Raw genomic sequence first — 17,359 nt, 5'->3', positions numbered from 1 at the left:
TATACCCGGTTAGTGTGTTTGCTCTTTTTGGTGTTGTGGTCACAATCACAGAGTCAACAGTCAGGGTGCCTTTAATGTAAGGTATGTCTCAGGTAGCGTGTCAGTATTTCTTCTCTAAATTTGCAGTCACCGCCTTCACTGCATCTGGTTCTTTGAAGGCCTCTGGTCACGGATTCAAGAAGCTGTGCAACATGGGTAAGAAATGGTTCTTCTTTTGTGCTAGCAGGAGAGTGTCCAGTATGCCTCGATTTGCACCTCCTTGACCCCATTAGGGTCTGCTGCCCTCTTTATTAGGGTGCTGTACACTGTATTACGGTTCGAAGGAGATGGTCTTGATGGGTAAGAATAAACATCCATCATCAGAAGAGTAGGTCTAGAGATCCTGCGACTCTTCAGTCCCTCATCTGTCTCTTCTTCATATTCAAAGAACCTCTCTACTCTGCCTCCTCCTGCAGTTCAGATGTGGTTGGAGGATCTACATGTGTGAGGGGGTGCTCACTAACCTTTTCCATCAATGTTTTAGGATAGATTTTGTATGTCTTCCAGTGGCCGTGGAACTCTGCCTTTCATTAAGGATTCCAATTCAACTTTGGCACCGGGATTTTTTCTTCTTGGTGTCAAGGGTTTTTTGGTCGATATCAACAGCCTCAGACTTCCTCTTTGGTATCAAGACCTATCTTTCATGAGGCTCTTTGTCTTTCCATGCTCCCGATCACAAATTGATGTCCAGACCGATTCTGAGTGTTTGCCTCCAACGGTGACTTTAGATGTGCACACATGGGACTCTTTTGGCTTCTGCTTTCCTTCCAACACCAAGGCTTTCAGCATTGCCGTTTGTTTTATATGTCTAGATTCTGAAGATTTTGGCTCATCCAAGAGGCGCCCTTGGTGTGTGATTCTTGCTGTCAGTGTCTTTTTCAGCATCTTCTCTCTCTCTCTCTCTCTCTCGCCTAGAAGTCTTCAATATCAGGACCTTCCTTCTATGCCACCTCATTGTCTTTGTGGGTTTCATCTGCATCACTCAACAAACCCAGATTCCTTAGCGATCTTTCCTTGTGCTGGGACTGTGTTATGGCGCAACACACATACCAAAGTTTTCCCCATGCCTTTAAGACCTTGGGGTGAAACTTCGCAGAAGCGAAGCACCCCTCTGACCTCTCATCCTTGGTGAGGCGGAGTTTACATAAATCGTGCCAGTCTTTCTGAGCAGAGGTATGATGGCAGTGTGCCCATAACCTTTTTTATTCTTCGACCCACGTAGTCGATATATCCTTTAAAAAGTTTGGCGACCCTTAGTTTCTCTCTGTGCTTTTGCAGTGTGTAAAAAGGTAATGAAACCTTCTGACATTGGATGGATTTTTTTGGGGGGGGGAAAATCTATGATGAAATAAGTTTCCTTTTTTCAACTTTGAAGCTCCAAGCCATGCTTCCAAACCCAACATTGAAAAAAGAATATAAATAGATACATAGATGTACATCCTTCTTGGAATAGGTCAAGTAGATTCCAGAGATATTTCACAATGGCTTAGACCGTACGTATGGAAACGGGGGCTTTTCCTGACTCCTTGGGGAGCATTTCTTATCTGTTCTTCAACGATCAATGACGGGCGAATAACCCCCGTTTCCATACTTACAGACTAAGCCATTTTGAAATATCTCTGGCACCTACTTGACCTATTCCAAGAAGGAAGTACATTGATGTATCCATTTATATATCGATTAATTGGAACAAACGGAGTTATGATGAGGAAAATGAATATTCTGTAAACACAATATATGAGCCCTGATAAAGTTCAAAAGTGATATTTTGAACTAAACGCATTGGCTGGATGGTTTATGTACACTCATCGATTTCTTGCGAAGAAGCATATATTAAAAAAGAAGTAAAAAAGAAATAAAAAGGAATATTTATGAATACTGTCTGAACAATTATTTGGAGGAGAACATTTTCCTAGTGCACCATTCCATTCCGATTATTATCATCCTTCTGCTGGGAAGTAGTACCAAACAACGGCGGGTACAGGAACTGCAGTGTACAGGACCGTGGTGAATTGAGGAGTGAGGTGCAGTACTTACAGTCTGCTGTTGTGGTTTTTAACTTTCTGCCATCTGAAAGCTACATGGCTATGTGTAGTGATTACAGTAGGACGCCATCCTGTCTTGTGCAGATCTGACTTGGGAGGAAGCAAGAAGGGATACATTTGCTTGCCTTCATCTGTTTCGTCTGTGTTTCAAAAAGGCAACAACAGAGCTGCACAGAACTGCCCCCTCCCCTCACACTAAAGACATTATGGAGACCATGTTCTGGTTGCTGAAGGGGGATACTGACTGGCTGATCAGCTGCAGAAAATACAGTAACAAAAAATGGCTAAGTATCCGCAATACTAGGAGTATGATGCAAAATAGACAGTGATTAGGCTAAACGAATAAGGCTCTGAGATGAAATATGCTAGAGGCATTTTTAACAACTACTTTAGTTTTAGGTCTGCTAAGATTTTCACAATATTTACCACATGATCAGTAGACAAATAAGGAATACTAATAAATATATGTTGTAAAATACCAGTTTGTCTACTGTTTTGGGGAAGCAGGGTGGGGCTCTGCTTTACAACTATCCCCAGTAGATGTGAGGTTGTCTGACAGGGTAGGTGACTCCTAACGCTCTCTGGTTAAAGAGCATACGTCATTAGAGTTGGAGTAAGAAGCACCAGCCAGTTCTCCTTTATTCTAAAAAGGGTATGTTTTGTTTATTGCCTCTTGGGGCTTAGGAGGATCTAAGTGTGTACCCTCCCCCCCCCAAAAAAGTAAAGGGGAACATGTTGCACCACATTTATAATATAAGCATATCTGTTTATATATGCGAGATAGCCCTAAAGGCATAGAGCAGTGTCTTATACTTAAAAATAAAGGTTGCTCTTTAAGTAAACAATGCATTTCATATGGAATTTCCCAGGTACATTTCACATGAGAATTCCATCCTGCATCTATCTAAATGAGACAAATTTAAACCTGTGCTACGCAAACAAATGATGGGCGAAATGCTGAATGAATCATACATTCACCCCCAGTCAAGAGATCTGGGTTAAATCCATCGTTCTTTTGCTCACCATGCCACCCCAGTTTAGACTCAGCCATATGCAAATCAGTCTTGACCCTGTGCCTCATGGGAACAGTCCAGACCGAACTGCAAAGCCAGGTCCTCCCTGGACCAGAAACAAGCATCCTGGGACCGGTTTCAGGGTATGTCACCCTTCTTCAGCCAGGCTAGCTTGAATCCAGTGGCACAGTGAGCAACAGACTCAAGTCTGGGCATACCCATCCCACATAGGGCGAAAAGTGCTACGCAAACAAATGATGGACGGAATTTGTAATGAATCATACATTCACCCCCAGTCAAGAGATCTGGGTTAAATCCATCGTTCTTTTGCTCACCATGCCACCCCAGTTTAGACTCAGCCATATGCACATCAATCTTGACCCTGTGCCTTGTGGGAACAGTCAAGACCAAACTGCCAAGCCAGGACCTGGCTGGGCAGTTCGGGCTGGACTGTTCCCATGAGACACAGGGTCAAGACTGATTTGCATATGGCCAGGTCTAAACTGGGATGGCATGGTGAGCAAGAGAACGATGGATTTAACCCAGATCTCTTGACTGGGGGTGAATGCTTTGATTTGTTCTGCATTCCGTCCATCAATTGTGTGTCTTTTATACTTCAACCTGTAACACAATCAATAGTGTGAGAAAACCATGAACTAAGTAATACTTGGCTTTTTATAAGGGGTGAACGGACACAACTCAAATTCTTGTGTTGAGACGAAGCTAAATGTGTAGTCTCTTTTGCTTAGCATTCATTAATAATCACTTAGATTGTAATATTCAAACATAACAGAATCAAATTCCATGGCGATCTGTGTGACTTCCAAAATCTGCAAGGGGTATTGTAATGAAAACACAGCTTTACACTGCCCTTACTCATGTTTATAACTATCCAATATCCCTTTCACAATTTTAAAAGCAGTTGAGGTCATTTCTGAGACTGAACACAGTTTGCTATCATTCTTAAGTCACAGCTCCTGGTTATTTTTGGTATCAATTTCCCAACATTTCTTAAGTGCTGTTGTAGCAGATTTATATTATAGCCAACACAGTCAAAGCAATGAAATTTCATTTGTTTCCTTTTCTTAGGACGAAAAATATTCAAACTTACTTTTTCATGTAATACATTTCTATGCTGTGCTATAACATCTAATGAATAGCCATTTACCCAGTCTTGCTAAGACTTCCTATACTGTAAGCGACCATATGTTTTCTGCTATACCTAGAACTCACTCTATTTGCTGGTGGTGTTGCTATTCCTTTAGCAAATCTTTGATAACATCCTGCCTTCTGCAGATCTGACCTGGAAGGAAGCAAAAAGAGATACATTTGCTTGCCTTCGTCTTCAGAAAGCACTTTAAACCTTGGAGCTTCCTTACTAGCTGACTATCAGCCTGCCCACACCAACAATATCACAAACTACCATGATAGCCACCTTAAACAAATGAGCTCCATTACTAGCTTAACAAGACACTTGTGGCTGGGAGAATATGGAATTTGTGTGGCATTTATAACACCCTCCCCTTTGAAGTAACGAATATGCTCATTACCAGTATGCATTTGTTCTTGGCATGTAGGGCTGCTGACATTCATATCTATTGCATAGATCGCCACCTAGTGTTGGGTCCGGATGATTGCACATTGTTGTCCTGGAAGAGTCTTCGAAGTATCCCGAGATAGGTGGCTCTAGAGTAAATGCAAGCGCTGCAGCCGCTACAGGCTACAGGCGCCAGGGAGGAGGGCGGGCGATATGAATGTCAGCAGCCCTACATGCCAAGAACAGATGTATACTGGTAAGTAGCATATTCGGTTCGAGGCATGTGGGCTGCTGAATTCATATCTATTGCATAGAATACATAGCAGTCCCTCCATTATCGGCGGCCGCCTGTGCCAGCTGCAGCAGTTTGAAAAAGTGTTTTTAGAACAGCCTGCCCTACAGCTGCCTGCTGTTTGGAGTGCACATCTACACAGTAGTGTTTAGTAAATGTGTGTGTGGTAGACCATGTGGCTGCTCTACATATGTCTTCTAAAGGAATATTTCCAAGGAAAGCCATGGAGGCCCCCAACTTTCGCGTGGAGTGGGCCCGTGGAGGAACCGTTAATGTGCGCTTGGCTTTTAAATAGCAAATCTGAATGCACTTAACGATCCACCTGGCTATACCTGCTTTGGAAATGGGGTTGCCCTTGTGCTGTGGCGAAAAGGCAACAAACAGTTGTTTTGTTTTCCGAAAATCTTTGGTCCTATCTATGTAGTACATTAGAGCTCTCTTGACGTCTAGTGTGTGGAGCATTCTCTCCGCCACTGACTCAGGATTTTGGAAGAACACAGGCAGTTCTATAGCTTGATTGATATGGAACTGTGAAACCACTTTAGGAAGAAACTTAGGGTTGGTGCGAAGCACCACCCTGTTGGAGTGAATCTGTATGAATGGCTCTTGGATAGTTAGTGCCTGGAGTTCACTAACGCGTCGCAGCGATGTTATTGCTATTAGAAAAGCCACATTCCACGTTAGGAACTGAATCTCGCATGAGTGCAGAGGCTCATAGGGTGGACCCATCAGCCTGGTGAGGACCACATTAAGGTTCCATTCAGGAGCTGGTGGGGTCCGGGGAGGAATAACTCGTTTGAGACCCTCCAGAAAAGCCTTAATGGCAGGCACCCTGAAAAGTGAGAGATGCTGCCTGTTTTGTAGATAAGCTGCTATTGCGGACAAGTGTATACGAATGGAAGCATAGGCTAGATTGCATTTGTATAGATGTAACAGATAACAAATGATGTCGTGAGTAGATGCGTCTAGCGGGTTGATGTTGTAGTCTGCGCAATAAATGACAAACCGCTTCCATTTTGCCGCATAACATGCTCTGGTGGTGGGCTTCCTTGCCTCTTTTATGATATTCATACATTCGGGAAGCAAGTTGAGGTAGCCAAATTCTAAGACCTCAGGAGTTAGATCGCCAGGTTGAGCTGTTGCGGATCTGGATGCTGAATGTCGCCATGGCTCTGCGTCAAAAGCCTGGGTGTGAGGTGCAACCTTTGATGCGGTACCACAGATAGTTCTAGAAACGTGGCGTACCATGGTTGGCGTGCCCACGTTGGAGCAACCAGGATGAGTGTCATCGAGTGTTGCTTCAGCTTGCGTGCCACCAGCGGTATTAGAGGTGCTGGGGGAAAAGCGTATGCAAATATGCCTGACCAGTTCATCCATATTGCATTGCCCTGCGACTGTGGGTGTGGAAACCTGGCGGCAAAACTTTGGCATTTGGCGTTTTCCTTTGTGGCGAAGAGGTCTATCTCTGGATGACCCCACTGCTGAAAGTACGGGTGGAGTACTGATGGATGTATCTCCCACTCGTGCATCTGGTGGCTGTACCTGCTGAGCAGGTCCGCCATCTGATTGTCCTTGCCCGGGAGGTGTTCCGCCATGAGGAAGATGTTCCTTTGAATGGCCCACTTCCACATGCTCTGAGCCAGATGAGACAACTGTGGAGTGTGTGTACCTCCCTGCTTCTGAATGTAGTACATGGCTGTCATGTTGTCCGTCCGGATCAACACAACCTTGTTGCACAGATGTACTTTGAATGCTTTCATCGCCATGAAGATAGCCATTAGTTCTAGGAGGTTGATGTGCATCTTCTTTTGCTGCGTTGTCCATAGTCCCTGCACTGTGTAGTGGAGTACATGAGCTCCCCATCCTTGGAGAGATGCGTCCGTTGTCAGAATAATCTGTGGCACATGCTCCTGGAACGGTCGGCCCTTGCAAAGGTTTTGTGGATTCCACCAATGCAGAGAGTTGTATGCATGACCGGTCACCAACACTAGGTCTTTTAACTGTCCGTGAGCCTGATTCCACTGACGTGCTAAGCACTCCTGAAGCGGACGTATATGTAGTCTCGCGTGCGGGACTATGAAGATGCAGGAGGCCATCATGCCTATCAACTGCATGAACACTCTTGCCGGAAGCGAGTGTTGCGGTCTGAATTTTTGTAGTAGCAATTGAATGCTGTTGATCCTCATGAATTTGGCTGTGCTTTGGCTGCCAGAGTGTTTATTGTCGCGCACAGATACTGCTGTATGTGGGCGGGTTGAAGGTGTGACTTTGGGTAATTCAGTGAGAATCTCAGATTGTGAAGAAGGTGAATGGTGCGGGACATGTGTGCGGCACACTGCTGGGCCAACTTTGCTTGGATAAGCCAGTCGTCCAGATAAGGGTATACGTGAATGTTTTGTCTCCGTAGGTGTGCAGCCACTGTCGCCAGGCATTTCGTAAACACCCTGGGTGCTGTTGTCACTCCGAAAGGGAGGACTTTGAATTGGTAATGCTGATCCTGAATGGTGAACCTGAGGTATTTTTTGTGTGACGGGTGTAGCGGAATATGAAAGTATGCATCCTTCAGATCTAATGTTGCGAGGAAATCTCCCTGACTGAGCAACGGCAGAACCTGCTGCAATGTTAGCATGTGAAAGTGTTCCGATAGAATGTACTGGTTTAGGGGTCTTAGGTCCAGTATGGGTCTGAGGGACCCGTCCTTTTTTGGGATCAAGAAGTACAGCGAGTACACTCCTGTAACCCTTTCCTCCATAGGCACGAGCTCGATTGCCCCTTTTTGCAGCATGACGAGTACCTCCTGCTGCAATAAGTGCAAATGCTCAGTGGACATAGGACGGTGTCTTGGGGGTATGTTGGGTGGAGTGGATATTAACTCCAGACAATAACCGTACTGGATAAGCTTTGCGACCCACCTGTCTGTGGTGATGGACTTCCAGACCGGCAGGAACTGTTGGAGTCTCCCCCCGACCGGTGTTGTATGGTCGGGGGCAGTGACAAGGCGTCAGTGACAAGGCGTCACTGTTTGGTAGCGGCGGAGGATCGGGAGCTGTTGTTTCCACGACCTCTGCCCTTGGCGCTGTTCCCACGATATCCACCTCTACTTTGTTTGGTGTATGTGCTTTGCGCGCCACCTTTATTGTACTGTGTTTGCTGGGACAGCTGGCCACTGGAAACTCCTCTATTGTGTGAGCGACGAAAAGAACCACCCTGAACTGCTGCGACTGGAGAGCTCCCATAGATTTTGCAGTTTCAGTGTCTTTTTTGATTTTTTCTAAGGTGGTGTACACCTCAGGTCCAAATAAGTGATCAGGGTTTACAGGCTGATTTAGTATGGTTGTTTGTATCTCTGGCTTGAACCCAGAGATTCTCAGCCAGGCATGTCGCCGTAACTTCACACTTGTATTAATGGCTCTGGCAGCGGTGTCCGCTGCGTCCAATGCACACTTGATAGAAGCATTGGAAATAAGTTTCCCTTCATGTATGAGCATATCTGCTGCTTCCTTATATTCATCTGGCAAGTGTTGTAACAGGGTCTCAAGTGTGTCGTAATGGGCCCTGTCATATCTGGCTAAGAGCGCCTGAGTGTTTGAAATGCGCCAGACATTGGCCGCTGGAGCTGCTACCCTTTTCTCTGATGCTTCTAGCACTTTAGATTCTTTGTCAGGGGGAGGAGCATCACCCGTTGTTTGTGAATTTGCCCTCTTCCAGGCATTGGAAACAACTAGAGAGTCCAACGGCAACTGGCCCTTGATGTATGTAGGGTCCCCAGGCGCCGGTTTGTAATTCTTCTCAATTCTGGGGTTTAACACCCTGGGCCCTCGTGGCCTCCTTGAAGATGTCACCAGCATGTTTTAAGACACCCTTTAGCATTGGAAGAGTTTTGACAGTTTTCTCAGAGGTGGAAAAGGTGTCAAACAGAAAATCCACTTCAATCGGGTCAGCATGGAGCTGGACATCATGATTTTTGGCTGCCCGTTCAATAAGCGCATTAAAAGCCGCCGAGTCTTCAGTAGGCGAGGTTTTTACAGCATACACCTGACTGTCTGGGGCAGTGTGTGGATCTCCTGGGACAGCAGCGTCTGCCCAGGGTTCATTGTGATCTTCAGGATCAGTGTCTATAGGGTAGTTGTACTCCTCTTCGTCACCTCCCCCTGTCTCCCCTTCTGAATAAGTGGGCGAGATAGGAGCAGTGTCTTTGCCACGTGGAGATATCGGTTCGACAAGAACGGGTTAAGTAGTGGAATCCTTCTTCTTTTTTAATGGGATTTTATAGGACTCCATAGGCTGTTCCGGGGTGATCTTTCGTTTGTAAATTGAAAGTCTACCAGTGTCGGTGTCAATGAACTGTTCCGGCTGCTCTTGAAGCGGGGGTTGTAGATGCTTTGCGACCACTAGCCCGGGCCCGGTCTTCCGTCCCGCTGACGCCTGCTTAGACCCTTCGACGGTCGTCTTAGGGGTGAAGTCCTTAGGCACCACTTTCGGCGGCAGAGTGAACTGGATGGGCGCCGGCGACTTTTGAGGTTTAGCAGCCGGCGTCGATGGAGAAGTATCCTTCGAACCGACAGTGGAAGTCTTCTCCTTAATTCGCTTCAACGACTCCGACACCTGCTTCGAGAAGGAGGCGGACGGCTGCGTCGACTTGACAGGTTCCTTCGATCCAACGCCAGGCGTGGACTCGAGGGTTGTAGCGCTTTTGGCCTTGTCCGTCCGACGTGTAGGATCGAGAACCTTCTGCGGTCCGAGTCCTTTGTCTGTGTCGACGCTTTTTGGCGCCGATTTTCTCGGGTCGACGTCCTTGACCTGTTTTTGTTTTGTTACAGTCTTTGGGTCGACACCCGTTAGCGACCTCACCGGGTCGATAACACCTTTAAGTTTTTCCGGCGCCGATAGTTCCGAGGACTTCGAGCCGACTGTGATGTTTCACCGCAGGTCACGAGAACCCTACTCACCCCACCGCGATCATCACTCCATCTCTGCTCTCCCTTCCAGGACACAGAGAGGAAGCGCCGCTTCCCGCCTGACACGCAAACCGAAGCAACCACGACAGCGTCCGTGGCAACGGAACACCCGCCCCTCTCTCTGTTGCGGGATCCAATCGGAAGAGAAGACAGACCGGAAGGACTTCCCCCTGACCCCGGAAGTCCCGCCTCCCCGCAGACGGCCGGAGACAGAAAAGACGGAAGACGGGACTCATCAGTTGTCGGAGTATCGTGGCAGGAGATTTCGACTGGCGTTGAGACGGAAGGAGAAGACGGGAGCGGAGAAGCTGAGGAGTGGTCGGAAGACTGGTGGAGTCCCACGGAGGTGGCTGAAGAGCGGCCGTAACTCGGAGGAGAGTTACGGCGGAGCGCGTGAGTACCTGTCTCCTTCCTTTAGCACGTTAGGTGCATGGTGTACATAGTACGACCCCCCTCCCGTGTACATTACTCCCTCTATCATAGACACGTCCACTGTAGTGATAGGACACCTTGTATATAGAACACAGCACTGTGCACTGTATAGAGACCGCCCCACACAAACCCTCTCGACCACCATTACTATTTTCTCTACCTTCTTCATCCATCCCTACCCCTTCCTCACGGTCCTTTCAATCTCATCACTCCGGGTTACGGAGAACGGTATCTGGCTCCTAGCCCCAGTAGGACTAACGGCTCCTTTTCTTTTCTCTTACTGCCCTCCGAGGTGCCTTCCCGGTTATCTACGGACGCCTACACCCAAGACAAGAAACATCATCGGACCCCCTTATCTTCCGGAGGCGACCAGAGAAGAAGACGAAACAACCCTCAAGAATTCATATCTGTGTTCCCACTCTCATTATCTGACTTTTCGGTGTGCAATAAAAGAACACTATTGCCCACTATATCCGGCCTCCTCGCCTGGTTTTCCAGTCCGCCGACAACCCACGATCACACCGACCAACGCAATACGCACTTTCGGTTTCGATGCCGCCTCCAGTGCTTTAGATTGCGTAGACACTGATGCATTCTCTTTCGGTTTCGATTTCCCAACTTGTGGCTCCTTAGAAGTGTCCGAAGCCGGGCCTTGAGGCGAGGCTGTGGAACCCATTATAAGATCTTGGGTAAGGCCATGTGGCGATCCCTCGACCTGAGCCTTATTAAGTCTAACGGCCCCCGTATCGACGGTTGGGCCTAGCTCCTCGCCTGAGCTATCTTCTCCGGCCCCAAAGACCACATCGTCGTCTCCTACCTCGTCGACGACGTTAGTAATATCGACCATCTCGATATCTGCGTCATAGTTGGAGTTGTTCTCCGATGCAGGATCAGACTCTCGAACTTCCTGCTCGACTCCCTCATCCTCTTCGGTATCGAAAATGTTCACCGGGTCAGGTGCCGTCTGCTGTGCCTCCTGGCGCGCTGCGCGCCGAAGTCGAATCGTCTTCTTGGATCGGAAACGAGAACAAGCCATACAGCTTGCTTCATCGTGATCCGGCGACAGGCACTTGTTGCACACCGGGTGGACGTCGATATGAGGATATTTCGAATTACATACGGGGCACCTCTTGAACGGGCTCCGTTCCATGACGTGTCGTCGATAAGCCTCTGGCGTTGACTGGCCCTTCAGCGCCGAGAAGTCACGCGACTCCTCTGGATGTTCGACTCGGGAACTGAGTTGAAACAGACTCGGGCACCGATCGCAAGACAATACCGACGATAAACTAAAGGCCTTTTGGCCAAAAAGAAAGTTTTATATATATTCCGAACTTGAGGGAACAAATATGCATCCGAACCCAATGGCGGAAAAAAACAATCTGGGGATGGAGTCGATGCCCATGGGCACTGTAGTCCAAGGGAGGAGCCACCTATCTCGTGATACTTCGAAGACTCTTCCAGGACAACAATGTGCAATCACCCAGACCCAACACTAGGCGGCGATCTATGCAATAGATATGAATTCAGCAGCCCACATGCCTCGAACACAGTTTTCCTTGGTTTGAATCCAGTGTTGAAACCAAGAATGGCAATGTCTCAACTGGCAAAACTGTGGATTTCACAAATTTGATGTGAAGGCCCAAATGATGAAGATTGAGTGGAAATACTGTTGTGTCTTCTCTACATACTGGCCTTGATGAGCTAGTTACCGACTTTGGATATAGGAGATGTCCTGAAATGACAAAAATCAACAAAAGGGTGTGGGATGTCCTAAAATAAAACACATCTATTCTGCGCAATATTGAACACCCATCAGCTATCATGTTTTGCAACTCACCTAGATTGCTGGTATAGATATTTCTAAATACTTCTTCGGTGACTTGGTTGACAAAGATTGTTGTTGCTCCAGAAGGCTCCATGTTGGAATGGTGAATAATGTTGCTAATGATTTGATTGCTGTAGCTTGTACAACCAACAAAGGGATGGACGTCCCTTTCTGCGCGAGCAACACCTGTTTTGCTTAAATGATTTAAGGTATTTGATTTACTTTTTGACATATACATCCTTCAATATTTCCACTATATTCGCGTGCAACTCTTCGCATCTTTGGGGACTGAAGATAACGAAGCCCGAGATCTGGAGGTTCTTCATTTTCACTTGAGCATTATACTGCACAGTTGTAAGATGAAGCCAGAAACAGCTTCTTAGCAAAAGAGCATATTAATATTCAGAGAGCACCAAGCTTGCTGAGTCAACAGAGGTTCTTGTCAACCAGCTGAAATAAGTCTAAACTAACTACTTCAACAAAGTATTGTCTTCTTTGATCAGAATTTTTTTTAGTAAGTGTTTGAATGAAAATGAAGACTGTGGAGTCTCCAAGGGAATGTTGAGATTTGAATATCCACAAACAAGAACCTTGTGAACAGTGGTAACGGATGGCAGCTGGAGAACGTACAGTATATGAGGAGGAGTCAGTGTCGATATCTGGGCTGATGTCAATGTGCCGTCTGGCATGTGCAGAGTAGAATGGATTATTTTCCTTTTGCATTTTATGAAGGAGCACTCCCTAGTTGACTGCAGCGGGGTTCATCTACCAGTAATACCGAGGTAGAAGGTAGAGGAAATGCTTAGGGAAAGTCCTTACAAAAATGTGCCACTGCATGTGAAGATGCCGAACGAGCCAACAAGGGCCAATTTAAAGGAGAAAATAGCTTTCTACAAAATGGAGTAAAGGAGAAAATAGCATTTTACAAATGGAGTGATTTAGATGCGTCTCCAAAACTACAAGGGGTCTTGTCAGAAGAGCTGGAAGCAGAAGTAGCTATAGAGGAGTTTGAACCAGATCATCAGTTGGTATTTTCATCACAGAAGTCACCAGTGTGAATCGTGGGCTTACTAAGGACAGAGACAACATGTATTTCCTTATAGAGTTTGTGACTCCTGACAATGTCAAGGTGTGGGATGACAATGAACGATGAAAAGTCGACTGGCATAAAACTGACTGAACCAACACAGGAATTTTTCTTGATGTTGTACATGTCTGTATGTTGAAGCATGCTTACACCTCAACTTGATACTGATTCTGCTTTAGCCTTTGTTGCAAATGGGTGGGCACCGTACCTATCTTACATGTCAAGGTGTAAAATCTTGAACAAGAATGTCAAGGTTTAAGCAAATTATGTCTCTGGTGTCAGCTTCCAACCTTCTTCCTTTCCCTAAATCTCATATGTGGAAAACCATTTGCAGCTGAGGGTTACACTGCAGTAGAAGGTCACTTGGCATAGCTGCCCACTCACGCTTCCGAACCTCCCTGTCCCAGATATCTTATAACTTCCCTCTGAGGTGGATGCCTCCCTGTCCTTTAATAGTTTTTGAACAATTGCAAATCTCAGAAAATGCAATCTAAATGGTATAAAAATAGGTGAAAAGTTTTAAAAGACACAGAAATTGTGAAAATATATATAAACATTTGTTTTAGTGTTCTTGGATCCCTCTCAGACAAGCCAGGAAAAAAAGAGTCTGTGAAGGAACAGCTAGTACAATGAGTCACAGGAGATGGATGGACGCTGCTGGCTTCTTAATCCACTCACTATCCTACTGACATATACATATGCCATAAAAAGCTGCAACCAGTTGGTCGTTATGACATATAATTATGCAGCAAATGTCAAGGGAAGTGTACACGGTCAGTGAAAGTGTTATAAAAAAAGCCTTTGGCACTACTGTGCACAAAATCCCTGACATTGAAAGAGTCAAAGGAGCAGTGTTTGTTTTCTCTCCTTCAACTCTATTAGTGAACACCATATCTGGCTATATTTCGCCATTTTAAACATGTTTCTCTGTAGGCAGAAAGCATGGGGGGTGCTTCAAGGGTCTTTTATATGTTCTTTGTAATTAAAAATAAACATAACATTTTCCAAATGTAATCTGTTAGAATAGATATAGTATATCTGCTTTTATATAAATATACATTTGCTTTAAATAAATTAGCTTAACTTTTTAGAAGTGTTCGTATTTGAAAGTGCTTTGGGGTCCCTGAACAAAGACAAACATATTTAAGCATTCATAACTAACACTGAAGAACTAACTATACAAATTAGAAACGGATACTTTCCCTGAAACATTTTTTCATAGTGTGCAGTGATCAAGTTACTTACCTTCGGTAACAAGGTATCTGTGAGAGACTTTTGTAGTTATAGATTCCTTACCTGTAGAATTTCCCCCAGGCGTCAGACAGGATCCAGAGAATTCTTTTGTTGCAGGGATGAAATCGTTGTGCCTACGTAGACGCCACCCCTGCGCACTGACATCAGTTCTGAACGACTTACCACGCCAGAGTGGCTGAGCCACGTAAGACACTGACCACTGGTACACATAACTAGGGCCCTAGAAGGGAGCCCCTATCCCTAGAAGTCAGTGTACAGAACGGGGAGGAAGGGTGGGGCTGTAAGTAATCTATAATTACATATGTCTGTTACAGATACATCGTTACCTAAGGTAAGTAACTTGTTCATCTGAAACAGTCTGTAGTTATAGATTCCTTACTTGTAGAATAGAAACCCCAGCAATGCCAACCCCGTTGGTGGGTCTGTGAGCTAAGTTCACACCAGGAAATCCTGGAGAACCGAACGGCCAAAAAAGCCATCTCGCCGTACTTGTCAGTCCAGCCAGTAATGTTGTGTGAACATGTGCAGGGATGCCCACGTGGCTGCCTGGCAGATATCAATCAGCGGAACTCCACGTCCCAAAGCAGTAGTGGCTGCAGTTGCCCTGGTAGAGTAGGCGCGTATACCTACTGGAGGTTCCTTTTTCGCCAAAGAATAGCAGATTTTGATTCATAGGACAACCCATCCAGAGATGGTACTTTTGTGTACGGCCTGAACTTTCTTGGCACCCACATAACCCACGAAGAGTTGATCGTGAACCCGGAAATCTTTAGTGTGGTCAAGGTACAAGGACAGCGCATGTTTTGGGTCCAGACGGTGAAGTCTCTCCTCCTCTTTGGTCTGACCTATGTTGAAAGAGGTGACCATTTTGGGGAGAAAAGTGGGTCTAGTGCCAAGGGCCACTTTGTCCGGATGAATAGCAAGAAAAGGAGGCTTGGAGGACAGAGCCTGAAGCTCACTCACCATGGGGGCAGAGGTGATGGGGAGATGGAAGGCAGTCTTTAAAGTAAGAATACGAAGAGGACAATCATGTAGTGGCTTGAAAAGAGCACACATAAGAAAAATGAGGTCTAGATTCAAGTCCCATTAGCGCATTAAGCAAGGAGAAGGAGGAAAGAAATGAATGAACAAAAGTTACTTACCTGTAAACTGTGGTTCTCCGGTATTGGTGTCTTTCATAGATTCACATGCTTGAATATTCCCCGTCGTCGGAGTGGGAGTCCCACGGTACATAAAATAGTAGTAAAAAATCACTTATATAAAAATATATGTCATAGTAATAATAATAAAAATAATAAAATAGAATTTAATATTAATAGAATGCTTGAAAGTACCATAGAACATTATTAACACATAAGGAAGCATTGAGGGAGAATCACTTTACTGGCATATCCATGTCGTTATGATAGTCCAAATTCCAGCCAATTAGGCTGTCGCACCCTCTAGAACCTTCTCGTCAGAAGCTCAGGCTCTCAGATTTTCGTAGCACAAGAGTGACAAAAGAGTCAATGATTAGAAGAGAGCCTCTGAGAGGAGGAAGGGTGGGTGGCATGTGAATATATGAAAGACACCAATACTGGAGAACCACAGTTTACAGGTAAGTAACTTTTGTTCTTCTCCAGTATTGGGGTGTCTTTCGTAGATTCACATGCTTGAATAGAATAGCAAGCAATAGCCAATATATCCACAAAAGGTTACAAGGTTACAACTGTAATGCATGAACATATTGCATATTTAAACAAACACTATTAATGATACACTGCTGTGATAATGCATAAACCTTTTATGGCAGGAGGAGGGAAGCAACAGAGGCTCACCTTACTTTAAAAAATTCCGAAGCACCGCTTGACCCACCGCAGTGACTGCGCTGTCAATTACCTCCAGACAGTAGTGCCTCGTGAAACATACGTCTGCTGGACCACGTTGCCACTCTGCAGATCTGATGGAGAGGCACTCCAGCGAATAGGGCAGTGGAGTATGAAACTGTCCTTGTCGAGTGGGCCCTCACCGGAGTAGGCAAGGGCTTGCCCATCTTTGCATGACAAAAAGATAGCTGATGTCAAACCATGTGGTAATGGTTTGTTTGGTCACTGGATGCACTTAACGCATCCGCTCATACACAAGGAAGGTGGACTGGCTTGCGAAGGCAGCTGTCCGTTGTATGTAGAATTTAATACATCGTTCGAAATCTAAAGAATGTAGAGTGCGCTCAACTGAAGACTGAGGGTTTGGAAAGAATGTTTCATAGGATGACTGGTTCATAAAGGTGAAAGTCAGATAGAACCTGTGGTATAAATAGTGAATTGGTGCACAGCACCAGAGAGTCATTTGGAAGTTGAAGTTAAATATGTTTGATGGTAAAAGCTTGAATAGGACTCACTCGTCGAGAAGACGTGAGAGCGAGTAGGAGGGAAACTTTCCATGTTAGAAATGTCGAATCCGAAAATGGATTGGTTCAAAAGAAGTTTAGAGAAGCTGGGCCAATACAACGTTGAGATGCCAAGTAGGCGGGGAATGCCCGATGGGCGGGCACATCCTGTAGAGGCCCTAAAAGAACTTACGAATAATCCGGGAGGAATAGAGAGACCTGAATCCGTCATGGCGAAAATGAGAAGTGCCGCCAGCACTTTTCAAGACATTAGAAAAGGGCTGAGTTTGCCATAAGGAGAAAAACAGGTAGGATTTGCTCTGGTGTAGCGTGCACGGAATTGATGCAGACAGACTCGCACCAGATACCAAAGCGTTTACATTTTAGTGTATATGTCTAAGTAGAAGAGGGGCCCTTGCGTACGCGAAAAACCTCCCTTCAGTCTGAGGCAATGCACGAGTGAGCAAATTCAGAGTGCACAGGTTGAAGCCGCAAGCTGGAGGCCTGAG

At 45.8% G+C, this 17,359-nt stretch overlaps 1 protein-coding gene across 2 annotated transcripts in view; it reads right to left on the bottom strand.

Moving 5' to 3' along the window:
• The window catches only part of KAT6A (lysine acetyltransferase 6A), a 1,535,407-nt gene that overhangs the window by 465,874 nt on the left and 1,052,174 nt on the right, over window positions 1-17,359 (bottom strand). Inside the window, exon 12 of one of the 2 annotated variants that reach the window (XM_078666232.1) lies at window positions 4,331-4,400. The exons of the other annotated variant lie outside the window; for it this stretch is intronic. Within the exon in view, the coding sequence (XP_078522358.1) occupies window positions 4,331-4,400 (70 nt within the window). The remainder of the gene's footprint in view (window positions 1-4,330; window positions 4,401-17,359) is intronic. 2 annotated transcript variants of the gene reach the window in all.

The sequence above is a fragment of the Lissotriton helveticus genome, chromosome 11, assembly GCF_964261635.1.
Source record: "Lissotriton helveticus chromosome 11, aLisHel1.1, whole genome shotgun sequence".
In the NCBI taxonomy this organism is placed as follows: domain Eukaryota; kingdom Metazoa; phylum Chordata; class Amphibia; order Caudata; family Salamandridae; genus Lissotriton; species Lissotriton helveticus.
This window is presented reverse-complemented; position numbering and strand designations above follow the sequence as displayed.